A 27,287-nucleotide genomic window follows, 5' to 3' on the forward strand; every position below is an offset into this window, starting at 1 on the left:
AGGCTTAAATTCCTTTCTATAGTGACAGAAAGGTTTAAGGTTTCAAACCTGATATGAGGACAGATCATATGTTATGTTCATAGCTTGTGATTGTCTATATTCCTCCCTGTCTAGATTGCTGCCGTGAGCCCAGCTGACATCAACTTTGACGAGTCCCTTTCTACTCTCCGATATGGTAAGATGCTTTACTGAATGACTTGTTTTTGAAACGACGAAGTATAAGTTTGTCCAAATGATGTACATCATTTAAGAAATGGGTAAAGCTTTTAGAAGTCGTTGGGAAAGTCATCAGATGAGTTCACATGAATGAAAAATTGACTTTGTTCATGTCAGAACTCACATGTTTGTCAGCTTTGTAGAGGGAAGACTAAAACATGAGACCGAAAGCTGATTTGCATCCTATGAGGAATTGAATTGTTTGATAGGCATATCTTTGAAGTTGACGGATGACAAAGTAGACTATTTATGGATAACAACTTTATTACACTTGATATATACTATTATAAAGAAGTTGTTATCCTTAAATTTTCTACTTTGTCATCTGTCTAAGATATGCCTCATGGGCGGATACAGAGGGGGGGTGCGCACCCTCCCTTTTTATTTCGAAAAAAATCTTTATTTCTGTATAGATTACCACCAAAGACAATAAATAGATCTTAATTGTGCACCCCCCCTTTTCAAAAAAGCTGTATCCACCCATGTGCCTATCAAACAATTCAATCCCTCATAGCATGCAAATCAGCAATTATTTTAGTCTTGCCTCTCAACCCTTTGAAGAAGTTCAAAATCAATATTTCAAAGTTTTCTGTGATTTAAACAATTGATATTTCCAGTTGGCCAAAGAGGGTCCTTAATTACCCCGTCTCGTCCTTTCCATGTAATTATTAACATGATAATTGTTCTGAGGAATTAATTGTTAAAGACCAGTCATTCATACCAGAGTTGTACTTAGTTTTGTTCATCCTTGAATGTACTAAAGCATTACGACTCTCCCTAAACATGCATGATAGATGTCATTAGTTTTAGCATCTCTCAAATAGCCTGTCTATGTTAACATGACCTGTGTGTAATTGCCAAAGTAAATTTGTATGAAAATCATGTAAATGGCTATATCTGTATTTAAACAGCCAATATAAATTATGGTTCCTTGAAAACCATATTCAGTTTCCATCAATCCATTAATACATGTATCATAATTGGGAATATATCTCATATGTGCTGCAGTAAATGTTGATGAATGTATTTGAGTATGGAAAGATGTTAAAGTTTAACCCACTAGAAATGTTTTAACTCTTCTATATGACCATGTCTGTAGACTATTCAAGGGTAGTTACAGCATTTTTAAAGGGAGGGGTCCAAAATAATGAAATCCTCTCACAGATAGTTTTACTGCCTACAATCTACATTTGGTTTTCAAGGGGGGGAGGGACATTTTTTATTTAACTATATATCCTTCATTCAACTGGGACATATTTCTTACAATGTGGCAAGGTGCCACCTGTGACCTAAGGTCGTGCAATATGCTGTGCAGAGTTGCATCCCTTGGCTGTGCCAGGATCCACTGGTCATGGGTTTGAATCCCAGATTTTCCCTTACTTTGATACTTGGTTATCACCATATGTATGCTCATGGGTTTCACCAAAGAGGTAAATGTTTACAATCAGCATCACTAAAGGCTGTCCTGCCTCATCACATGCATTTATAAGTCACCAACTCACTCTTTTAAAATACGCCGAAGGTCCAGGTATGATTCCCCACATGGGTACAATGTGTGAAGCCCTTTTCTGGTGTCCCCAGCTGTGATATTGCAGGAATATTGCTAAAAGTGTCCAAAAACCATACTCATATACAGAAAAAAATATTACATGTACTTATCTGTTACATCAAAAATACATAAACAGCTTTGTCCCCATGTATTATTAGCTGACCGAGCCAAGCAGATCAAAACAACTGCATCAGTCAATGAAGACCCGACAGAGAAGCTGATCCGGGAACTGCAGGAGGAGAATGAGAAGCTAAAGGCTGCACTGGCTGGCAATCCCAATGCCTTTGCCAAACTTAGCAGCGGCGGTGATGATGATGACGATGATGATGATGGTCTGACAGAGGAAGGTAGGCATCTTTTCTACGATCATGAAGAAACTTGTCGGATTATAAAAACTTGACAAAGTGGAAACACTGACATCAGTTGAATGTAGTACTGGCTATCATACACTAGCTCTGCTCAAAGAGCAGAAGGCTGGTGGTTTGATCCCCTGGCCGTGTCATATCAAAAGATGTTTAAGGATGGTACTTGTTGTTACCCTGCCTGGCGGTCGGCATTAAAGGGGATTAAAGAGGTACTGATCAGTTCAAAAGCAATATTCTGTGTCTTAGTGGTATATCCATGTTAAAAATGGAGGCATGGTATCTCAGTGGGCAAGCAATTGGAAAAAAAGTGAAATAATCTTGAAATTGCCGTTAAACCCCATTTCAGCTTACTTCATATACTTACAAAACATATTGAAGTCATTTCTTTTAAATAAGTACACAGCAGTAATAACCACACTGCCTGCCTGTTTGATCATTGATCCTCACAAAACCTGTAGACAATACGGAATCAGTGACACCATTAAGCACAAAAACGCAACACAAGCCCCGCCCATTCAGGAATCAACAGTCCATGAGTGGGCATGGCCTGTTTTTGGTGTGTGTGGTATATGAAACAATATTGCTTGGTAAGCCAATCAAATGCTATGGAAACACTTGCAATAATTATATAATACTGTTATTTGTCTTTCAAATAATAGGCAAAAAAATAAGCAGGATGTATTGATATAGAAGTGAAGAAAAGAATGTTATTTGATATTTTGACAAATTATGCAATGTTTCCTTACTTTTTGCCCAGAGAGGAAGAAGGAGTATGAGAGTATTATGGAAGAGAATGCCCGTCAAATGGAAGAGATGAAGAAGAGCTTTGAGGAAAAACTAGCCTCTGCTAGAGAGCAATCTGGGGTAGGTGTGCAGAAAGTAGAACTTGCTAGAGTGACATCTGGAGTAGGTGTACAGAAGGTAGCTTTTGCTGCAGTGGACACGGGAATAGATAGGTGTACAGAAACTAGCACAAGATAGAGAGGAATCTGGCGTACAGTGTACAGAAGTTAATGCATGAGAGAGATCAGTTTGATACATGAGAACTTATACTTGATGGAGAGCAGTCTGGGGTAGGTGTACAGAAACTAGTACTAGTTCAAGAGCAGTATGGGGTAGTGTACAGAAAGTAGTACTAGCTCAAGAGCACTATGGGTAGGTGTACAGAATCTAGTACTAGTTCATGAGCAGTCTAGGGTAGATGTACAAAGGCTAGTACTTGTTCAAGAGCAGTATGGGGTAGTGTACAGAAACTAGTACTAGTTCAAGAGCAGTCTTGGGTAGGTGTACAGAAACTAGTATGAGTTCAAGAGCAGTCTGGGGTAGGTTTACAGAAAATAGTACTAGTTCAAGAGCAGTCTAGGGTAGGTGTACAGAAACTAGTACGAGTTCAAGAGCAGTATGGGAGTAATAAAATATATTCATTATTTCAGACGGGCCAAGGTAATATAGCTGAAATCACGGAGAAGAAGAAGACAACTCCCCATCTGTCCAACTTGAACCCTGACCCCCAACTGGCAGGACACATTGTGGCATTCCTTGACAGCGCCAGGAAAACGATCGGGAAGAAGGACTGCGACTTGATCGTCATGGGTCCAAGGTGAGGACTTTACACAGCAAAATATTTTGGATTAAAAATGATCAGTGAATATTTTTAAGTACTGCAGTCGGCAATATTGCAGCTAAACTGAGGGGATCAGCAGCTAATCACACAGGACTAAGTAGTTAAAAACATGAGCAGTCATCCACACACTGTCATGATTGTTGCTGACAGCTCTTGAGGAGCACAGGATACATGGGTCCTATTGAATCCCAGAATCCTCACAGGGATAACACATAATGTGGGTGCTTGGATGGCACCCTAGGGATTCACAAATTCTTGTACGGAGTTGTGTCTCTTTGTTGTCCAGGATACACAGTCATTGGTTTTGAATCCAACGTTCACCCAACCAATAATCATAGGTCTCTCAGCTTTGTAACTAATTTTGCGTGTTCTCCCACATTTTGTAGACACGTTGTTTCAGCAGACATTTAATACTGCTTGGGGGCAGAGGTGGCCCAGTCATCTAAGGCACAGCAGTTCGCTGTGCTGAGTTGCTTCCCTTAGACATATAAGGAAACCTATCCCAAATCCATCCCTCAAACAGGATTTTCATATGACATACATCACTTAGCAATTAGGTTCAAAGTTCTTCATATTAGTGGGCTAATTGTCTTGACCTATAAAGGAAGTTTTGCACATCTGACAAGCCATAATTTTATGTTACTATTCTGACATTTTGTGTTTGTTTGTTTGTTTTGTTGTTTGACGCCGCACTCAGCAATATTCAAGTTACATGACAGCGATCTGTTAATAATCGAGTCCTGGACAAGACTATCCAGTGATTGACATGAACATCAATCCACGCAGTTGTGATATGATGACATGCATCACCAAGTCAGCGAGTCTGATCACCTGATCCCCGTTGCTGAAAACCTATTCTAGCCCTGATCTTCTCGGGTCAGACATAGTGTGACACTGTAACTATTCTGAGAGTGTGACACTGTTACTATTCTGATAACTACAATGTTGCTGTTCTCACAGAAAAAGAATGTCTCTATTCTAACAAAGAGCTTCAGTGTCACTATTTTGACAAAGAGTTACAATGTTACACTGTTACTATTCTAACATAAGGAGGTACAATGTTGTTATTCTGACAGTGACTATATTACTGTTACAACCTTACGTGACAATGATAGTCTCCTGACATAGAGCGACACTGTTACTATTCTAACATAAGGAGCTACAATGTTGTTATTCTGACAGTGACTATATTACTGTTACAACCTTACCTGACAATGATAGTCTCCTGACATAGAGCGACACTGTTACTATTCTAACATAAGGAGGTACAATGTTGTTATTCTGACAGTGACAATATTACTGTTACAACCTTGACTGACAATGTTACTAGCCTGACAGAGAGCAACACTGTTACTATTCTAACATAAGGAGGTACAATGTTGTTATTCTGACAGTGACTATATTACTGTTACAACCTTGACTGACAATGTTACTAGCCTGACAGAGAGCAACACTGTTACTATTCTAACATAAGGAGGTACAATGTTGTTATTCTGACAGTGACAATATTACTGTTACAACCTTGTGTGACAGTGATAGTCTCCTGACATAGAGCAACACTGTTACTATTCTAACATAAGGAGCTACAATGTTGTTGTTCTGACAGTGACAATATTACCGTTACAACCTTGACTGACAATGTTACTAGCCTGACAGAGAGCGACACTGTTACTATTCAAACATAAGGAACTACAATGTTTTTGTTCTGACAGTGACAATATTACTCTTACAACCTTGCGTGACAATGTTACTAGCCTGACAGAGAGCAACACTGTTACTATTCTAACATAAGGAGCTACAATGTTGTTGTTCTGACAGTGACAATATAACTGGTACAGCCTTGACTGACAGTGTTACTAGCCTGACAGAGAGAGACACTGTTACTATTCTAGCATAAGGAGCTACAATGTTGTTGTTCTGACAGTGACAATATAACTGTTACAACCTTGACTGACAGTGTTACTAGCCTGACAGAGAGAGACACTGTTACTATTCTAACATAAGGAGCTACAATGTTGTTGTTCTGACAGTGACAATATAACTGTTACAACCTTGACTGACAATGTTACTAGCCTGACAGAGAGAGACACTGTTACTATTCTAGCATAAGGAGCTACAATGTTGTTGTTCTGACAGTGACAATATTACTGTTACTAGCCTGACAGAGAGCGACACTGTTACTATTCTAACATTTGTGTTACTGTGATGCAGAATTGGTGACCAGCATGCAGTCATCACTGAAGAAGGGGGAGCGTTCCACATAGAGCCGGCCAGCATAGACTTCAAGACTGTCAGGAATGGCAACATCATCAGCAACAAGTTGGCGCTGAAACACAATGACAGGTATGATATTATTGGTGTTATTCTCTAGCTCCGACAACACTTGTTTCTTTATAACCATTGTGAAATGAAACTGTGTAGTGTCCGAAATACATTGACAAAGACATGGAACCAGATAAATACTATACAGTAGAGTTATGACTGAATTTCACAAAATGTTTATGAAATGAAAACACTGATGACTGATAATTACAAATATATTTATGATAGTATCAATGTTAATGTTTACACTAATAATGATGTGTCTATTTAGACACTGCATGAAGTTGTATTTGAACAATTCTTATTGATTATTTTGTTTTTTTGTAATACATTTCAAGAATAGGCAGACACTAACGTCTTAATTTCATTAATAGTGTTGTGTTTGCACAGGTAGCATTAGAGATTCATGTGCACTCGTTCTATCATAATATCATTCTTTGCTTCATGGAGTGTGAGTCACAAGACAGGGTTGAATCTGGAGTGAGACCCTCGTTCATAGGGGAGTAAAGTGATGCGCAATCACTGAAAATATATAGTTTTGATAGAAACAAGAAACAACATTTATTTTGAAACAGCACCACAGTGAGATGGGAGATTCAGAACCTGTGGAAAATCTAGACTTGCTTCATTTAGGATATAGCATTACAGTAAGGGCTGGGTGAAAGGGAAAATAATATGGTTAGGGACTGTGAAACAGAGTAAAAGGGTACCTACACTCCATGATCTGAAGCACATTTCAAGTTTAGGCCTAGGTGGTGTAATTGTCTCTCATGTTTTATACTTTGTCACATGTGTAATTTTGGTAATCATTTATTAATGTTTAGGCTAAAACATTTGAATGTACAGAGAAACAGAGTTTAGAACAAATTGAATCAAACTTGCTAGGACAGACATTTTCGCACTGATGTTGTTGCTCCCCTGTCAGTGTAATGTTAGCTTTTCCTGTGCCTGTCCCCAGACTGAGGTTTGGCAGCACCATGTATTTTGTGTACATCAACCCCAAGGAAAGGGATGCAGCCAAGGACACGTTCCCCGAGGTGACCTACGAGTCGGCCCAGGAGGAGGCAGCATCCAAATGGGGCTTCGACATGGACACTTCCAACAAAACTAGAGGTGAGTTCCTGTAGATGTAGAATTAATACGTTAATCAGGGATGTAACGATAAACGATAAATAATACTTGATATTTGTCCTCCAAGAAAATAGCCTTCAAAAAGGTTGTAAATTTGAATCTTAATATCAATAATGAAAATAATTAGATGTTCCTGACAGTAATCGTTGGAAAGGCAGGCTTTCTGGATTGACTTGGCCGGGATTGACACGGTTAGACTGAAATACCTTCAGAAGACAGTATTCTCCTAATTACACCACACTGTATAGTGAGTGAGTTGGGTTTAACACCACTTTGTACAGTATTCAAGTTATATCATGGTGTGGCCCCTTAATGTGGGAGGAAAGCCTAAAGTGATGCAGGCCGTTTACCACTTCGGTGAAACCCACGAGCATGGGTATGGGGCTGACAAACCTAGAAACATAAACGGGGCGAACCAGGATTCAAACCCACAATCATAGGTTTCTGGTGTGGCCAAGGGATGCAACTCTGCACCACACTTTATAAATGAGATGTAGTATGTGATCATTTGTCTCCATCCCCTGCAGATGAAGCCTTGTTGAAGGAAGACATGATAGAGCTGATGCCGAGTGTGGAGGAATGTAACTCCATCAGTGAAGAACTTGACAAGAAGATGAAGTTTGAACTCATGATTGTCTCCCCTGAAGCGAGGGGTCAACTCAAAGGTCGTACAGAGGTAGGTATCCACTTGCCATTTATACACATATATAACAGAGACAAGATCAATGATAATAGGATGATAATTAATTAATCCCAGAATTATTATAACGATGTTGAAGATCTGTTAAATCGGTACTTTGACTCTATGTGAAGGTGATGATTAAAGTGGTGAACCTGGAGACCAAGCATGAGTGGATCTGGCCGCGGGAGAAGTTCCTCAACAGGAAGTTCCTCATGCAGGAGATGTACGAGAACTTCCAGGATGGAGAAGAGAACTGGGATGTTCCTCAGGTGAGTTGTGGTCTTTGTTAAATGGGATGTTATTTTCCTATTTTCTTATGGCCTTCATATGGAAGGTTAAATTCCCCAAGAGACCATGGAAGGCCTTAGATGAAATCTTAAATTCCCCCAAAGAGTGTGGAAAGTCCTTGTATATAAGGTTTAATTACCAAGATGGAAGGTTAAATTACTAATTATTGTTGGCGGGTGTTGAGAGGAGGTTAGAGGTTTTGTATTGATAGTATGAAAGGGTGGTGTTGTGGGTGGGTATTGAGGGTGGTGTTGTGGGTAGGTACTGAGGGTGGTGTTGTGTGTAAGTACTGAGGGTGGTGTTGAGGGTGGGTACTGTGGGTGGGTACTGAGGGTGGTGTTGTGGGTGGGTACTGAGGGTGGTGTTGTGGGTAGGTACTGAGGGTGGTGTTGTGGGTGGGTACTGAGGGTGGTGTTATGGGTGGGTACTGAGGGTGGTGTTGTGGGTAGGTACTGAGGGTGGTGTTGTGGGTAGGTACTGAGGGTGGTGTTGTGGGTGGGTACTGAGGGTGGTGTTGTGGGTGGGTACTGAGGGTGGTGTTGTGGGTGGGTACTGAGGGTGGTGTTGTCGGTGGGTACTGAGGGTGGTGTTGTGGGTGGGTACTGAGGGTGGTGTTGTCGGTGGGTACTGAGGGTGGTGTTGTCGGTGGGTACTGAGGGTGGTGGATGTTAGTGTGACATATGTTTATGTGGCAGGCTGATCATTAGGTAGGGCATGTCCAATTCAAGTACTCATTTTATGAGAAAAAATATCATTGAGATATTCTACCGTGGGCGTGTTTTTTATGTAATGAATATTTAGTTTATTTTGTTTCTCTTACAGGATCAAAAGGTATTTCTTGAAGCCGAGAGTATAATGGAAATCCTTTATTTGCATTTCGTCATTTACTATTTGGTAGTGAATTAGTAATCTAACTATATATCTAACAAGTTTCTTCTCCTCATATCTTCTAGTGTTTTATGTTTTTGTGAGTATTATTTTTACACAAGGACTTATTCAAGTTCAGTGTTCAATTATTTTGAAATATATCAACCATATATTTTTTGACAGGAGTAATCATGATATGTTTATTTTATTTTATTCATATTTGTTTACTAAAGTGGGCTTTTTATGGAAAAAAACATGGTTCACATCATACCTGGCAATGTATGTGTCTTTTGCATGCAGTATATGGTGTACATTGATAAATATTTTGCTCTCTAACTTGCTTAATGTTATGTGGCAACCTAATAACATGTCTCACTATTGTTTTTTATTCTCTTCCTCAAAAAAAAAATTTGAGAAAAGTAAAGAAATGTATTCCACATATTTTAGGAAAAATATCTACTATTTTCGGATACCTTGGATATTGTTAAATGTTTGCTTCTAGTCATGTGTCATCTTGCATATGCTGTTTACTGTTTCTAGCTATGTTTTGTTTGTTTATTTGTGGAGGGTCATATTAATAACGAGTATGTGTCATTCAAATCTCTTAGAAAGATATTTATCCCAGACTCTGAAAACAACAACCAATGACGTCCCCCAATGTCACCTTCACCCCATCCAATTCTAATCACGACCCCATCCCCATCCCTGAATCCCTAACCAGAATGACAATGCCCTATCAATCCCCAATCCCCACCAACTCCCCAATCCCAATCAACTCCCCAATCCCTATCAACTATCACCCCCCCAATCACTATCAACTCCACAATCCCAATTAACTCCCCAATCCCAATCAACTCCCCAATCCCTATCAATCCCCCAATCTCTATCAACTCCACAATCACAACCATGATCCCAACGTCGAATCAACTCCACAATCCCAATCAACTCCACAATCCAAATCAACTCCCCAATCCCTATCAATTCCCCAATCCCTATCAACTCCCCAAAACTCCCCAATCCCTATTAACTCCCCAAAACTCCCCAATCCCTATCAACTCCCAAATCCCAACCATGATCCCAACGTCAAATCAACTCCCCAATCCAGAATCAACTCTCAAATTTCGATCAGCTTATTACAAAATACACAAGCACATTCAGTTAAGTCTAACAATCACACAATAAAAAATCTTTTCTTCTTGAATAGCATAGTATATTTATTAACATATTTTTGTCAATAATTTGGATTTCTCTGATGCCTAACAAGCACAGCCAGGCTTTTAGTCTTTCATACCCCTATAGATTAACAGTTTTTTAGTTCATCACAGACTTGAACTGGAAAGTATGACAAGGATTCCTATTTTTGAAATGTTTTAGATAGATACTAATATTTATCATTTGAATGGAATCATTTCAAAACTTTTTGAATAAATGAATCACCTACAAGATTTCAAATAAACACTGTTTCATTTTATTTATTTATAAAATTGTTCACTGAAGAAATAATATCATTGTTTACTTTATTTTCACATTTTGATTAGAATATGTTTGATTTTGACATTTTGTATTATTTGCTAGGAAAGGGATCCATTTGAAGATGATTATGAGGCAGAGTTCCACATTGGCAGTGTCAAGCTTTGGCTGCAATCACTAGGATACTTGGTGAGTTAAACACCCTCTACTTTATCAAACAGTAGTCATCACGGAGCACAAACATAACTCTTTACAAACTTTAAATCTCAATTGGCAGTTGTGATTTGTCTTACTATTATGATTTTCAGACGTGTTGTTATTGAAATGTGGCTTGAACTATGCTGCGTATAGAGTATGCAAATAATAAAGAAATTGTTTATAAAGTACATTATATGGGGATTACGAGGAAGAACTCCACGTTCTATGGTTGCACTAAGAAGAGACTAGGGTGTTGCCATTACAATGTGTCACCTGGTGGCTTGTGACCAGTTCTATACCATGAAAATAATGAATCCTTGGTTTCAGATTGATATAGAAGAACAGCTGGAGATCACCGACTTCAAGGGTCAGGAAGTCGGACTACTTAATGTAAGCTGATATTTATTTTGCATAGTCTGTCACACAGACCCTGAAAAGCTAATTTCCCAAAATCAAATCAATCTTCATTTCTTGAGAAGAAAATCATTTGAGAGACTTATGTTAGTCTAATGTTTGCTGTCCATGTTTTTGTTTTAATGTTGAAGGTAATGATTCAGTGAGAAAGTGAGTATGGTTTTACACCACTTTTAGCAATATTCCAGCAATATCACAGCAGGGGACATCAGAATTGTGTTTCAATCATTGTACCCATGTGGGGAATCAAACCTGGGTCTTCGGCATGACGAGCGGACACTTTAACCACTAGGCTACCCCTACTGCTGGTTATCTTAAAAGAACTAAGTATCAAGTATCTGGCATCAAGTAATGCTGCTTCTCTGTACTGCTAGAGTAGTAGAGTGCAACATTAACAACACCATCAACCATGAAAGAATATTCTTAACCATCCCCATCACCCTGCAATACAACTAGCAGCAGTGTGGTAGCCTAGTGGTTAAAGCGTCACTCGTCACGCCAAAGACCCAGGTTCGATTCCCGTTTCTAGTGCCCCCGCTGTGATATTGCTGGAATATTGCTACAAGAAAACTCTTGAAGAAAGACAATCTGTATCTTAATTTTCTTCAATTTAATGCTGGTTGGTGAGAAGCACTGTTAACGAGATACACCTTCCTTCGACACAAGGAACCAGTGTTTGACACTTATTGACACTCTCACTAACTCACTCACTCAATGATATGTACTTTCTTAAAAACCTTGGTCACGTATTTTGACTCTTATCAAAACATGATGTACTTTTACCAGGAACAATAAAAAATTTAAAAACAAAACAAAAAAACTCACTCACTCATTCACTCATTCACTCACTCACTCACTCACTCTCTCTATCAACAGGTGGTTGTATCTCCATGTGACAAGAAAGGCAAAGCCTTGAAAGACGACACCTATGTGGACAATCCCCTGGAACTAAAGGGCAAAGATGTCTCCTTCAGTCTCCAGATCAACAGTGCACGAGGTCTCCCGAACAAGTTCACTGTGAGTCGCAGCAGTCATTAGATAGAACATGATACTGATCTGCTCTGATCTAATCAGTTGTATTTTAACATGACCAAAACCATGCTGCAATTATATTTTATCATCCAAAACTTGCCCCCACTGGAGATATTGCTTGGATGAGATCAAGCGATAGCTACACTGTGGATATCGCTGCAATGAAATTGCATCACAATGCTTTGCAGACCATTGTGACGTCACTGGTTACCATGACGTCACAATCAAATGACATCACTAATGGCTCTGCTACTGAAGCTATTAGCAGTACTTTTTACACTTAGACACTGCTAATTACTGTCTACGAACAGAAAAAGTTGGAAGAAAGATGTTGGATGATAAATAACATCTCACCCTCGTGTCTTTTGATATCAAATATATCAACATTCGTTGATAAAAGTGGCAAATATCCTCGGCAAGCCTTGGAATTTTTCCACTTTTATCAACTCGTGTTGATATATTTGATTTCAAAAGACACTCTGGTGAGATTCTCTGTGTACAATTGATGCAAAGAGTGATATTTTCAGCTAAAGGATAATTTGTGATAAGATCCATTATTTGGTTCACTAATTGTGCCTTATTTAAAAAATGGGGAAAACAGTAGAATTCATCATGAAAAAACAGATGGCTATTAATGGATGGAAATTAGATTTATATACTTTATATATATTACATATTTTTTACTTAAAATGACAGTAGGGCTAACTGTGAAAATGCGGCACAACCCTTTCCACAATCATAAGAAATCTCTGTCACAAGCAGAGTCGATTTTACGTTTCCAACCTTATTATCAGCATGTGCTTATGAATCACTTTCAAATAGCGTTGATTCTGGATGTTTGCACAAAAATTAGCGTGTCCTGCCCCACTGGTGGCACCCATCACAAACACATGCAAAGGCAAGTCAATTGTATTCCTGAAAGAACTTGGGAACATATAGTACAGGTCAAAATAAGGAACTGCATCAGAGATATTTTTGCCATTTTCTGAATCTACAACTTGGCAGACATTATATACTTTGTCACCTACACTGCAGGACGATTGAGTTACTGATCAACCTATCAGAATACTGCAACAGTATCGCAATTGTGTTTTTAAATGTAGCAAAATCCCCTGGCTAGTCATTCCTACTGAGTATCAAGTTTCTTGGAGGAAATGTTGGTTGTTATTGCAAAGGCGGATCCTGTAGATTAAAAAGGGCGGTGGGGGATCCAAAATATCAAAATCCCCTCTGCATACAACAAACTACTGCCTACAACACACTACTTAATTTGGTTTTCAAAAAGGGGAGGGGGTTCATGAAGAGCCGGGTTAGAATAGGTCTTCAGCAACCCATGCTTGCCACAAGAGGCAACTATGCTTGTCGTAAGAGGCGACTAACAAGATCAGGTGGTAAGGCTCGCTGACTTGGTTGATGCATGTCATCCCAATTGCGTGGGTTGATGCTCATGATATCAATCACTGGATTGTCTGGTCAAGACTTGATTATTTACAGACCATCGTCATATAGCTGGAATATTAGCTGAGTGCAGTGTTAAACAACAAACAAAAGGTAGGGTGAAGGGGGATGGGGCGATCTGAACCCCCTGGACCCCCTGTGGATCCGCCATGTTACTGAGTGATGTTGTGTTGCAGGAGGTGTATGCTAAGTACACAGTGTACCTGGAGGAGGAGTACACCAGCACCAAGAAGGTGTCCAGCACCTCCAACCCTGACTGGAAACACCAGAAACAGTTCAACTTCTCAGCCGTCGATGAAGCTGTGAGTTGTCTCATATACGTCACTGTTTAGCTCACTTGAACTGAATTCAGCTCCGTTGAAAATCATCCCAGCAATACTACAAACAGATCTGAGTTACAACTCGTCAACCATGGCAGCCATATTGAAAATTATAAAAATAATTCATTAATCAGCCATTTCTTTATATACATTAACCTGTGAGACACCATGCCATGCAGTAAGTATCGTATTCGATGTAATAAGTGCCCAGGAACTCTCAAAATTAGAAACACGGGGCTCTTATTAGAATATTATTTTGGTGGAAAAAAACAGAGTTGAAAGATAAATTTCATGGTTTATGCTGACAGCCTGAAATGTTTATGTACGACAGTTATATTTTTCCAGAATTTAATTGCCCATAATTAAGGGTGCATATAACACACAAGTGCGTATTATACGCGAATAAATAAGTCTTGTGTACATTGATCAATCTGAAGGGTTGCTAATTGGGATTGTTCACTAACCAATATATTAGCAAATATCGCTGTGGGCGCTTATTAGAGCGGGGTGCTTATTACGTCGAATACGGTATGTGGTGTGCCAAATAACATATACCGTATTCGACGTAATAAGCGCCCAGGGCTCTCTCAAAATAAGAAATAGGGGTCTCTTATCAAAATACTATTTTTGTGAAAAAAATAGAGTTGAAAAATAAATTTCGTGGTTTATGCTGACAGCCTAAAATGTTTATGTACGACAGATGTATTTTTCCAGAATTTAATTTCCCGTAATTAAGGGCGCATAAATAAGTCTTCAATCGGAAGGGGTGCTATTTGGGATTGTTCACCAGCCAATATATTAGCAAATATCGCCGTGGGCGCTTATTAGAGCGGGGCGCTTATTACGTGGAATACGGTAACACTCTGTACATGGACCTTCATGTGTTGTTGTGGCTGCCATGGCTGTCTACACAGCCTGTTGTTACGTATCAATGTGTAAATTAATTACTGGCAGTCTGTTTTGTAGAAAACTTCAAAGATATTTTTTACAGAACCTTTGTCTTCATTTATGATACATATGACATCTATACACAAAGATACTGATATATTTACACACATAACACTAATGAAAGAGAATGAGGCTGCAAACTGTTTACGTTCATAACTGATGCTCTACTGTATGTAGTAGGACTGTGATGTAGTCTGCTCATGTCATGTATGTAAATATTTCCAGTTCATCAACTACCTGAACACCAGCGCCATCATGGTGCAGATCTGGGGGAAACAGAAGCCGCCCAAGACCAAGAAGTCTGTGAATACAGCCCAGGCTATGATGGCCCAGAGTATGCGTAAGGGGCAGGTGGCGGCGGCCAACACCAACGCCAAGGTAAGGGCTGTCTGCTTGGTCTGTCTAACTTGGATACCTATGGTTTGGAGTAAGACAATACTTGTTAAAGCCATAGTCAGCAATAAGTCATATCAAATGAGTTGTATACTCCCCAGGGAGCTGAGAATGATTCTTAAGTGCACACTGATCCAGTGACCGGGGTAGTAATAGTGCTTTGAGCACGCCCCTCAGTGGTGTGGAAAAATGCACAATATAAATTGCCTATTATTATTATCAAATGAGTGTGTGTTGTGAAGTGTCTTTCTGCTTTAATTGTGAGTGAGTGGGTGGGTGATCGAGTATGTATTTTTGTCGCTTTAGCAATATTCTAGCAATATCACATCAGGGGGATTCTACAAATGGGGAATCGAATCAGAGTGTTCGGCATGATGATGAGTCAACACTTTAACCACTAGACTTACCCACTGCATTGATGTAATAAACTATAGATCCACATTCTTATGATTTGTTTCTGGCAGAATACAAACTTGTATGTTGTCTGTTTCCAGAGGTTCGATCCTGAGAAGGTCAAATATATGATGGAGGTTGCCATGTTGAAGAAGAGGCAAGAAATGATGGAACTCAAAATGGTAAGTTGTTTTTTGGCTAAACACAGGGACTTTATTCTTTATGCTGGCACTGTTTTGTGTGATTTCCCTTTCCTAGGAATTCAAGACATCAATATATTCATCATAATCTCACAATTAGGACTTTCATGAAGAACTTAATCTGAATACCCTATTCCTTTCTAAATGCAAAAGTGGGAATTGGATGGACAAAACTGTTTGATGCGAATAGTGAGTGAGTGTTATGGATTGCAATGCTTTTTAAAGAGTATTGGCTTCACATAATAGTTTATAGGAGGAGAGATGAGTATGCTGGTCATAGATCTTGTGCCATTGTGATAGAAAGGCTGTTCTGGGTTAGAGGATGAGGGGTTTCATGGTTCAGTCTTAGTGAGTAAGTTGTTGTTGTGGTGGTGGGGGGGAATGAAGTCTGAAGTGATACGGGTCTTAGATTTGTACCACTTGTCAAAACCAACAAACATAGGTATGGTGCAGACACACTAATGATCATTAGGCCTCACATCTTTTATTTTTTGTTGCACGGGACTGAAGCCCTACTGAAGGGCAGCAGGAAAAGAAATAAATATTGAATTTTGATGTGTCTTCTTTTAGTAATATAGACTCTCTTATTAAACAATAAAAAATGTCTAAGATTACTACCAGTGATTCAAGAAGCCAGCTGCAGTTTTAACTCCACGGCAGAATTACTTTCAAATCAATCCGTGAAACATAAATTAATAAAGTGTGGCCTTATCAGGACAAGTCTTGGATTTTGGGGGATTGTACTTTGGGATTTGATACTGCAATGATACAGTGATACAGAGGGTAGAGGTGGTTACATTGTGTAATACTGTGGGATTTGATACTGCAATGATACTGTGATACAGAGGGTAGAGGTGGTTACATTGTGTAACTTAGAGATGATGGTGTGTCCTTGTATCCCAGCAGCGTGGAGCATTCTTCATGCTGTCAACCACTGGTTTGCCTGGCCCAGACTTATTATTTACAGACTGTCATGATATACTAGCAGTTGGAATATTGGTTCCCAGACAGAGTAGGTCCCCTGTACTCCATGCTTGCCTTAGAATCAGACTAATGAGTATTGGATGTTTACAATGTGTTCACTACTGGATTGCCTGGTCGGTTATATACAGGTTGTCTTGATATAGCGAGTTGATTATAGATTACTATGCTTGCCTTAGGATCAGACTAATGATTGGGTGGTTACGTGTATGATAAAACATGTCAGAGGGTTTAAAACCTGAATTCAAGGGATAAAACTAAGGAGTGTCAGCCCCATGGTTTAAATTTCATAAAAACCTGAGGGTAAGCGTTTTATCTAACTGATAAACCAAAAAAACCCCTTAAAGCAACATTTATCAACATTTTCATGTTTCAAACATACTTTCCATGAACCTTAGGAAAAGGGTGTAAAATATATGTTGCTGGTACATGTACTTGAAAAAGACATTCTTAGTAGAATTGTGATTTATCAGTGCATCTGTAGCCTAGTGGTACATTCACTGGGCTACAGATACGAGGGTTGCATTTTTCAAATTGCGGGAATATAAAGAAAACATTTGTCATTTGATTTTACATTTCATTACATTGTGTTCAAATGCAAAAAGAATTTATAGCGAGAAACATAGATTTGCTACAATATAAACTAAATTTGTATTGATAAAATGCCTGGGATATTTTAACATCCCTGTTTATGAGAATAAACCCGACTGAAGAGCAATAGAATGACGTCACTGGAGGTTTATAAATGTGATAACTAGTGGTTTGTATGATCGGTTATATACCGGTTGTCTTGGAATAATGTTGACTGCTGTAAAAGGACATTGAAAATGGAATGACCAACTCGTGTTACAGAAATCTATGAAGCGGATGTTGGAGCTGGCGGAGGAGCACAAGAAGAAGAAGCTGTCTACCAAGCTGATCAAGGACATCTACCATGCCCAGACGTCTGACGCTGCGGAGAAATGTCTCAAGCTGGTGCCCCAGGAGAAAGGTAAATAGGGGTACGTGTACCGACATTCATAGGACGTTAACAAGTCTTCATTGTCACATTGACTCGTGAAGCGAGGTCTTCTCCATTGAATGTACAGTAGAGGTGTTATATTTCTGTATGAAACAGGTGTCAAGGGATTTATTCGGTGATGGAGTACTGGTATTTTGTGAACATCTTATGGTGATGGAACAGTAATGATGAAAGGTGTTAATTCATTGACAAAACGAAGTACAGTATACTAGGTTTATAACGAACACGCTTATAACAAACTGACCGATATAACTAACTTATTTTTTAGTCCCAGCCATTTGTTGTATACATGCTGTATACATGCTTATAACAAACTATGGTTATTACAAAGTAAAATTAGTGGTCCCTTTGAGTTCGTTATATCCATGGTTTACTGTAATTTAGAGTAATGACAGCTCTATTAATCGACACAAGTGATAATGACACTTCAAAATAGGTAGACCTAAGTATGAATTTAACAAATCAAAGCAAATCAATTTCAGATTCTGCTTAACTGTACAAGAGTTTGAACTCATGAGATTAACTTCAGAAATAATACTCGGAAGATACTGGAATCAAACTATTTTACTCACACTTTTATTTTTAACATTCAAAGACGATGATGTCCTCGACATTGAAACTGTAGAGGTCATGGACGGCCCAAGGTCACAAAGGTTTTGTTGTTGGAAGTCGGGTGTATTTTGGGTCTCGTAAGTCAAATTCGAATTTCCTGTGGTCCAAGTGCACTCTGAGTGCAGTGGCTGCAGCACATTTTTGGTGTAGGAAGCATATTCTAACATTTACTTTCCTAACCAATTCATTTGGCTATAATCACATGACGTTTATGCATACTGACTGCATGTACATATAGCAGTGCTTCTGTCATCTTGGACTCCACCAATAACACCTGGTGTATGTGCAACACAGTATATTCACATCTGTTAGTGTTAGTCACTGTATACCACATGGGAGACAAGGTGTGATGACATGGTATACATGTCTAGTTTCTTCCTGGAATTATTTTGTGATAAATTTTAAATATTTCCGACCTTTGATCTTGTACATTTCCTGAATCCTATAACTCTCTATGGTAAAATACAGACATTCAAATTATGACCCAGAATATCATATATCACATCACATCACATCACATCACATCACATCACATCACATCACATCATATTGATAACAACTCCTTTATTATGCAACAAAACATTTCAGGACTACTTTTTTTTCCAAGTATCAGTTCAATTCATAAGTGTCTTCTTGCCCTTTCCATAGAAGCACTGACAAAAAAAATGTCCTGTCAAAAAAAAGATATAAACCTAGGCCCCTTGCCTCCCCCAGAATAATATTGGTCAGTACCCATCCATCCCAGAATTCAACAATAACCTTGTCCCTCACTGATAAAGCTTGCGTACTAGTCGCCCAAGGACAGATATCAGTTAAAATACCGTAACAAAAGGACCCTGAAATGGCCTGCCAGCCTCCTTTGTGGTCGCCATCAAGCGCATATACCAAGCTCTACTTATTCCAAAAAAGAGACCAACATTATTTCTGTCCTTTTTTTTTAGGTATTCATTGTTGAGTGCATGGACCCCCATAATTCTATTTTGCGCGAGCTATATTCCTGTTTTTCCATTGGTTGTAATATACCACTTGTGTTGTGTGCAAACATGAAAGCCCACTGTGACGTGTTTAGATCACATGTTACTTTAGGTCTTCCAGCCTTTGGGTATCGCTCAATAGCTTCCTTTAACATTGGAAGCTCCATCTTTTCTACAAGTGTAGGGATACATGTGTGTTGCAGAATGTGTCTGGATATTATACTTGTAAATGACTCACACTTCAGTTTTTGTTGTTAAATACTAGACTGGGGAATCAAATAAGCCCTTGTCCTATTACATGGTAATGGAGTTCACTAAGTCTTATCAATAGATTTGAAACTGTATGACTGGGTTGAAGGAGCATTAAGACAGGATAAGGTGTGAGTGAATATATGTACAGTCGGCAATTTTTCAATCTTGTCACAGCAGCCTCTATACATCAGTAGTCTTAGAGCAAGGTTTCATCCTAAGTGAGTGAGTGAGTGAGTGAGTATGGTTTTACGCCTCTTTTAGCAATATTCCAGCAATATCACGGCGGAGGACACCAGAAATGGGCTTCACACATTGTGCCCATGTCGGGAATCGAACCGGGGTCTTCGGCGTGACGAGCGAACGCTTTAACCACTAGGCTACCCGACCGCCCCGTTTCATCCTAAGTACAATCCTACATCCTACACTATTTAGGATATGACCAGTCGTACTTGATATTCTATTTTAATTGCATATCATTTACCTGATAGTTCAAAAGTCTGTATAGTTTCTTTGATGTGTATCATAATGAACATAACTTCTTTCCCATACTGTTTAGAATTATTGTAGTTCTTACACATATATCCCATATTCAGTTACATGTACTATCAATTCCATATTGTTGACATTACATATTGATAACCATTTGATCTATGTACAGCTTCTATATGTATATCGATTGTGTCAGCTTCTGCCAAAGTTCTGCAAATGTCATAGAATGTTATTTTCATTTGGGTTCGTAGACATTCTTACAGACAGAAATGCCCCATGCATTAGCTGTTTGATTGTTGTGGAACTCCAAGCATGATTACAATATGAAATGTTTTTTCTGTTTTTCTGAAGTATTGTCTAATTCTTTTGTAACATATTGTGTTTTAGTTTGTGTAACCTCAGTATCTAAAGCCCTAAAATGTAATAGTTTGTTTTTGTTAACAAAAACATTTGTAGTCATGCATAGCTGAGATCACTTGAAAAGAAAAATGTAATACTTTTTTTTTTAAATACTGGAAAAAACAGCCTTAAACTTTTAGTATTTTTTGTTGACTAAACATGTCATTAATTATATGTCAGGGATCACCTTTGTTAGCTTCGGTTGATATAATTACTGAATAATAACTTACAACCAAACATTTTCCTGAGTTTTTATTATCTTTAATTAATCCCTTCATAATTCACATCACTAACGAATCTGTTTTCCTCACCATAGACGATGATGAGAGTGACAGTGACAGCGACAGCGACAGCAGTGATGATGAAAAAGAGAAAAAGTCCCCAAAGAAAAAAGAACCTGTGAAGAAAACTCCCGAGACTCCAAGAAAAGATCGACCTGCCAGTGTTGCAAAGAAATCTTCAACCTGTATTTTGTTGTAAAAAATACTTTTACCAGAAATATTCTGTACATATCAACCAAGTTAGACGTGTACAAAGTCATATATGTTTTCAGCAACCTTTAAGTGTCTTTAGATTAACCAGTGTACATAATATATATTTGCTAGTGCAAAGTTGATTATTTTACATACAAAATGGCCGATCAAACTATTGTTGATTTACATTTTCATTCCAATCAAAGTTGAGTTGAAGACAAAAACAAAAACAAATTCTACGGTTTTCAGGGTAATGTTTATTTGTGAAGTATAAAACATGTGCTCCAGGTGATAGTTGTTTTCCAACATTGTTGATAATTGTTACACTGTACAGGAACAATGGTTCGTGATGCTTTCCTGAGAATGGTACATGTGTCAAAAACTGTTTCAAGATTTTAGACGTCCCATTTATATCAATGACAGGCTTCCTCTTGAATTATCTTTGCAACAGCCATTGAGATCTCATCATTGCTTTAAGTCATCAAGAAACAGTTTCCTTATGTGTGCAAAATGGCCTTTTGCAGCATTCTTCAAGAAAGTCCAAGAATAATTCAGTCAATTTGAAAGATGTTATAGTTTAGACATAACATGCATCTCCCAACTAGGATACAAATATTGTTGTTGATTTATTGTGGCCAAATTATATTCTCTACTTGTTAATGATGTTTTGAGATAAACTGGCTGTATTACCAATAAAAACAATGATGAATTATCTGTGATATTTAAAACAAGGAGATTTATCATGTTTATAGTTTCTGTTGATGCCAATGTCATTTTACATGAACATGAGATCTCATTTACCAGTGGTTACTAAATGACAAGGGGGATAACTCATACTCATGGCATAATCTGTTTTCTTCCTCTTTGACATGTTGTATGAGGAGAAATAGTTTATATCGACTCCGAACAACCCAAAGATATTAAACTCATACCCTAAATGAGTCAGTCACACCTACTGTTTCAATACTTGACACTCCCGTGCAATAACATTCCAGCAATGTAACCATGATCTTATTGAGTGTTTCATTCTCACCAGTCCTTACAGCTTTGTCTTGTTGTAGCAACCATTCTGCTATTTAGTTTACTTTAACTTTTTCATTTCAGCACCAGTGTTATTGATTGAAAACTATCATATTTATCAGAAAAAAATAACTATGATGCTATGAAATTATGGACTATATGAAGTCAATACCTGTTTTATGGACAAAAAAAGCAATATTGTCTAAGCATGAAAATCTTTTCATTATGCTTGTATAACAATGTTATTTATGGCAGAGATTATATACAGAATTTAGGTAAGCAATACCCACAGCTCAGATGTCTAAAGACCAGGTATGATGATAATTGGATATAAAACTTCACCAAAATGACCACATTTTATCTTATGAACTCTCCCGAAATAAAGTCCTGATTTTCCAGTTTTGTTTTGCTGTTTCGTATGCTCTGACGGACAATTATATCGTCAGATGAAAGAAAATAGAATAGAATATATATATTATACAGAATGTCAAAGATGGAAATTATATCAATTTATAATTTAGGTATTAATTGTTGCTGAGGAATATTTGAATACAACATTCATTAAAGTCTTTTTGGGTTTGTTTTTTTACCAATCATCATTCTGAGCTTGAATGGGTAATTTTGAAATTCAAAATCAAACAATGTGCTACTCCATAACCTAAAACAAACTAATATAACAGAATATAATGTTAGTAAATGATCATAACACAAACTGGTGTTAATATCTGATGTCACATTCATTGGTTCATTAATATTTGGATATGTATTGTTTTTATAGTTTATATTAGAATATGTACTGTTTGATATAGTTTATTGACATTTTTTAGCAATTTATGTTTATATTTTTATTTAACTGAGCCGATACAGTAATCAAAGCGCTTCCACAATGTCTCTATAAGTTGATCTAAAAACCAACAATGGATTATTTTTGTGTATCAATTTTGATATAAAAAAAATCACATTTTCCATTGACAATTTGTTATTTCCATTTGCAATGAAATTATGAAAAGAATATTGACTGAAAATTTTTTTTGAAGCTATGGAAATATATCCATTCATTTATGATATGGAATCGTTTTTCTTTTATAGAGACATACCCTATGATTTAAGGACAAGCACTTTTGTGTGCGTTCAAATCATTTTGCTGTTTCAGTCAAACTCGTACTAATCCGTTTACCAGTTTTCAAGAAGTATCTACACATGTATAGTGAAGATTTCTTTATGTTAGAAAATGATAAGTTTACTAAAACAAGACAAAATCAATATTTTGTGATCAGATCTGCAATATGACCAATCAACTGTAGCCACTAGATTTGTTTCTTTCGGTTATATATCCTAACTGGCTAAACGTAACTATTACAAGTTTGTTTGAGAAAAGCTGTGGCTCACTAGTGGTTTGTGTGAATTATTAGTTAGTTATGTGTCAAATATTAATTATCAACTTCTCTTTATTAGTATGGTTTCAGAGATGTTTCTTCTAACTCAGCATCTATAAATGTCTGTTTGTGATGTAGTTTTGTCTTTCACCTTTCATTCAAGAAACATCTATAATGACAAATGAAATTTGAACATTAAAACAAATCGATAATATTACTTTTAGGTGGTTTTACATGTTCAATCATGTGATGGTAAGTCAATGAAATCTTGGCTATATGATTCAACCCTATCACAACAGAAACAGGTAAAATTAACAAGAAAAGGACACATCTTAAAAATGTGCAATGATTTTTAATTTTGTTTACTTTGCTTCGAATGAATGAAATATCTCTGAAATCGTTAATAGTGACTAGTACTAACAAAAGTGCAAATGCATCTGATAATGTCCCTACACACTTCACCAACATCACCAACCGTTGGCTATGTTTGGTAATCTATCATAGAAAGGCTTATTGTTATTACTTCAGTATGAAACATGTTCAGTTTACAAAGAGGGTTTAGAATATCACAGTTGTGCAGTACCAAGAGGGGGGCCATCATACAATATATGGAGGGTGTGTTCAACAACATGCTATACCGAACAGTTAACTTATAAACCATTTTGGAAGCGACAGATTAGTGTTGTCACCCTTACGAGTAAAGACCTGGAACCAAATTATTATCATTTTATTTTTTTTATGATAAATTTGGAAGAGTTATTGAAATTGACAGGGTTGTGTATATCTTCCCAAGGCAAGGGAGTTAACTAGGCTGGAATCTCTAGGCTCCATCGTATCACCACCAGTGACTATTATGAGTTATGTCCCTTCGTTGTCTCTCCTATTGACTAGTCTGATCCATGCTCATTCAACTTGCATTTGCTTCAAAATGGCGGCACCAACCAAGACGATCTGATCTATAAGGAAAATCTATATAGTGATAAAACAATTATCACTTCGCGAAGTGCATCAAATCACGTGAGCAGCATGAAACAATTTGAGAAATATCTGTCGACTGCCGAGTTGGCAGTACACATGCTTTGCAAATAATTGCAATCGACTGAAATCTGCACAGCAGACTATGGACCGGATGTCAATTTTGTTTTACAATTTGATTGGCCTATGCATAGACTCGTTAGTCCAGCCAAAACATAAGTCAATAATTCCAGCCTATTTCGGCAAGAATGGAAACTGGACTTTCATAATCAGTTAACTCACTTGCCTTGTGTTGTGTACAGCATGTTGTAGAAGTACATTGTAGCGAGACCTTAGATTAAACCACCTTACAGAGTTGGGTCCAGCAATTTGGAAAAGAAGGGGTGCACGTTATACCCCAATCACGAAGTTGATGTAGCCAAAGGTGTCTGAAAAAGGTGCACAACCTGTGACACCCTGCGACACCCTGCAACATCCTCCTCGACCCCTCTGCTGGTACTTATACATACTACAGCTGATGTTGCTGGCACCCCTCCCCTCTTGGCTCTCACACGGCCCTGTAACATGTATATGTGAGAACAGATGTATTAGAATTGCCTTGCTGGGTTGACATGTTAGGCAGGAAGTGCTTTAGAGTGTTATATCTAGATGTGTGATATTATGAGTGTTGAGAAGAAAATTCTAAAAGGGTTAACTGACACATGTCAATATTTGACTTGAATAAATCTTACCAAGAAAGTGTGGTAACAGTTTTCAAGATTTGAAGGAATGTGTCAACCAGTCTACCCCTTTAGGATTTTCAATATGAAGTTGTCACTTTACTCCAAGAATAATTAAAGAGAAATGATCCCAAATACATATAGATAACCTAGGATGATTGATCTTGTGAAAAAAAGTAGAAAACTTGACAAAAACATTTCCATAATCATTAGAAATCTCTGCTGAAAGCAAAGTTTCTATGAAAGATTAATTTCCATGTTTTCTTTTTGGTTTACACAAGAGGATAAAATTATGAAACAATTTCGTGCAGTTCTGAACCAAATGTTTATAACCAAAAAGACTGATCAAGTCTTTGAAAGGCATTTAGAAGTAATACACCTTAGGAAGAGAATTTGTGGATGTCGGCTTCTTTATCATGAGGAACACAACGTTTCAGAGTATATACTTACTCCTTCATCAGGTGAATGAAGATGACATCCATAAATTTACTCTCTTAAATAGACATTTACTGAAAAGATTTCAAATGATGGTTGTAAAATCTAGAACTGTACTCAAAGATAAAATCGGTAGAAGTCCATATTCGAGAAAAAAACAGATTTATACAAGATAAAACTATCATTTCAGGGTTCCGGAAACTAAATGTTATCAATCATCTAATGACAGCTCTTCTTGGGCTGTACTGTACCCCCTTCAAATTAAGCCAGACTGAGGATTAAGAGAACTAGAATTTTGACTGATCCCTTGTTAAGGTTTTCTCCACTTAAACGTAGATTTCTTGGAGTATTGTGGTTACATGATGCAATGAACACTGCCACAACCTACGTCATGTGATCGTGATGGGAGGTGACTCAACTGCTTGTCAAAGCAAGGCTGTGATACAGATGTATATATTTTACACCTTTCACCTTCATCTAAAAAATCATACTACTCCTCTACTTAGACTGAATATGCCTAAGACTTTGTCCAACATACAAAATAGAACAGAAGAATGTATTTTTTCGAGTATGGTTTCACTGGTAAAGGCTATACACTAACCAGTGTGTTTACACATTTTGATGGATTTTATTTATATATTATATAATATTATATCATGAAATACACGTTATTGTTTTGCAGAAGTGTTGCATTAGACTGAATGTTATAAACTAGATTTAAGATGAAAACATAATGTTATTGACCAGTTAAACTAATTTTGAGTGAATATTGTTGTTGATATTTTGTTAGATATATTATCTATTAGACATATTTTTCTGTTAGATTCTTTATTTCTCTGGTGTGACTGACCATTATTGTTTATGGGGGGCCTTAAGTACATACTTGGCACTGGCATTGTTCCCTTTACTGTTTATGCTTATTGTTTAACCGTTTTGCTAATAACACCAAAAATATCCTCATCATTTTATTTCAGAATATTTCAAAGGATTCAAAATACCATATTCCAGCCTAATGCTGAACTTTGTCATGAGAATCGTGAAGTCAATATATTGTCCAGGTACACACCTATTGTTATACTATATGTCAAAACTCCGTTTCTATTAAGGCTTACACCAATTTCCTTTTAAGGAGTGAATAGTAGTTATTTTCTTACATAAAACATAATATAGAAACATGTAATTGTTTATAAATTGTTTGAAGAGATACATGGTAAATGCTCGCACACCGCAGTTGTGATTTTATATTCAAATCATCAAGCAACAACGTGTTGAGACAGATTGTTGCTTTGTTTCAGAATGCTGATTCGTCTTCAAAGCTTAATTCACTCAGGATAGTCGATTCATTACTTGTAATAATTTGCTGTACATATAAGATTATATGTTTTACATGTGTTTAATTATCAAAAAGATGAATAATTTTTCATGAACAAATATCCAAATGATGTGTGTTAGTATTTTTAGGTATATTTACACAAGTACCTCTTTTGTACCCTACACATATTTCCCTCTTGGTCAAAGTGGCACTTGTTAATAATCATCAATTATTTATTTAAAATCAACTCCGGTACCAAAAACATGCACTACTTCCCGCTAAATTGCATTTAATTAAGAATCTACTTTCTACTAAAAATAAATCTATTCTAAGATGAGAATTAGAAGATGTTGTACACCAAGTGTAGTATTTAGGGACT

The 27,287-nt window shown here is 37.4% G+C and overlaps 1 protein-coding gene across 3 annotated transcripts in view; it reads left to right on the forward strand.

The window, feature by feature from the left end:
- LOC124151348 (kinesin-like protein KIF28P) overlaps positions 1 to 27,287 on the forward strand; it is a 61,358-nt gene extending 34,071 nt beyond the window's left edge. Inside the window, exons 10-26 of one of the 3 annotated variants that reach the window (XM_046523760.2) lie at positions 115 to 175; positions 1,924 to 2,112; positions 2,888 to 2,994; positions 3,564 to 3,730; positions 5,966 to 6,097; positions 7,035 to 7,189; positions 7,735 to 7,883; positions 8,021 to 8,158; positions 9,000 to 9,008; positions 10,620 to 10,703; positions 11,040 to 11,102; positions 12,003 to 12,143; positions 13,793 to 13,918; positions 15,110 to 15,262; positions 15,772 to 15,852; positions 17,704 to 17,842; positions 20,915 to 27,287. In XM_046523760.2, the coding sequence (XP_046379716.2) occupies positions 115 to 175; positions 1,924 to 2,112; positions 2,888 to 2,994; positions 3,564 to 3,730; positions 5,966 to 6,097; positions 7,035 to 7,189; positions 7,735 to 7,883; positions 8,021 to 8,158; positions 9,000 to 9,008; positions 10,620 to 10,703; positions 11,040 to 11,102; positions 12,003 to 12,143; positions 13,793 to 13,918; positions 15,110 to 15,262; positions 15,772 to 15,852; positions 17,704 to 17,842; positions 20,915 to 21,078 (2,058 nt within the window). In that variant the 3' untranslated portion in view covers positions 21,079 to 27,287. Of the gene's footprint in view, positions 1 to 114; positions 176 to 1,923; positions 2,113 to 2,887; positions 2,995 to 3,563; positions 3,731 to 5,965; positions 6,098 to 7,034; positions 7,190 to 7,734; positions 7,884 to 8,020; positions 8,159 to 8,999; positions 9,009 to 10,619; positions 10,704 to 11,039; positions 11,103 to 12,002; positions 12,144 to 13,792; positions 13,919 to 15,109; positions 15,263 to 15,771; positions 15,853 to 17,703; positions 17,853 to 20,914 lie in introns of all 3 variants that reach the window. The other 2 variants (XM_046523774.2, XM_046523766.2) reach the window with 2 other exon arrangements.

The sequence above is a fragment of the Haliotis rufescens genome, unplaced genomic scaffold, assembly GCF_023055435.1.
Source record: "Haliotis rufescens isolate VD_foot unplaced genomic scaffold, xgHalRufe1.0.p SCAF_4, whole genome shotgun sequence".
Classification (NCBI taxonomy): domain Eukaryota; kingdom Metazoa; phylum Mollusca; class Gastropoda; order Lepetellida; family Haliotidae; genus Haliotis; species Haliotis rufescens.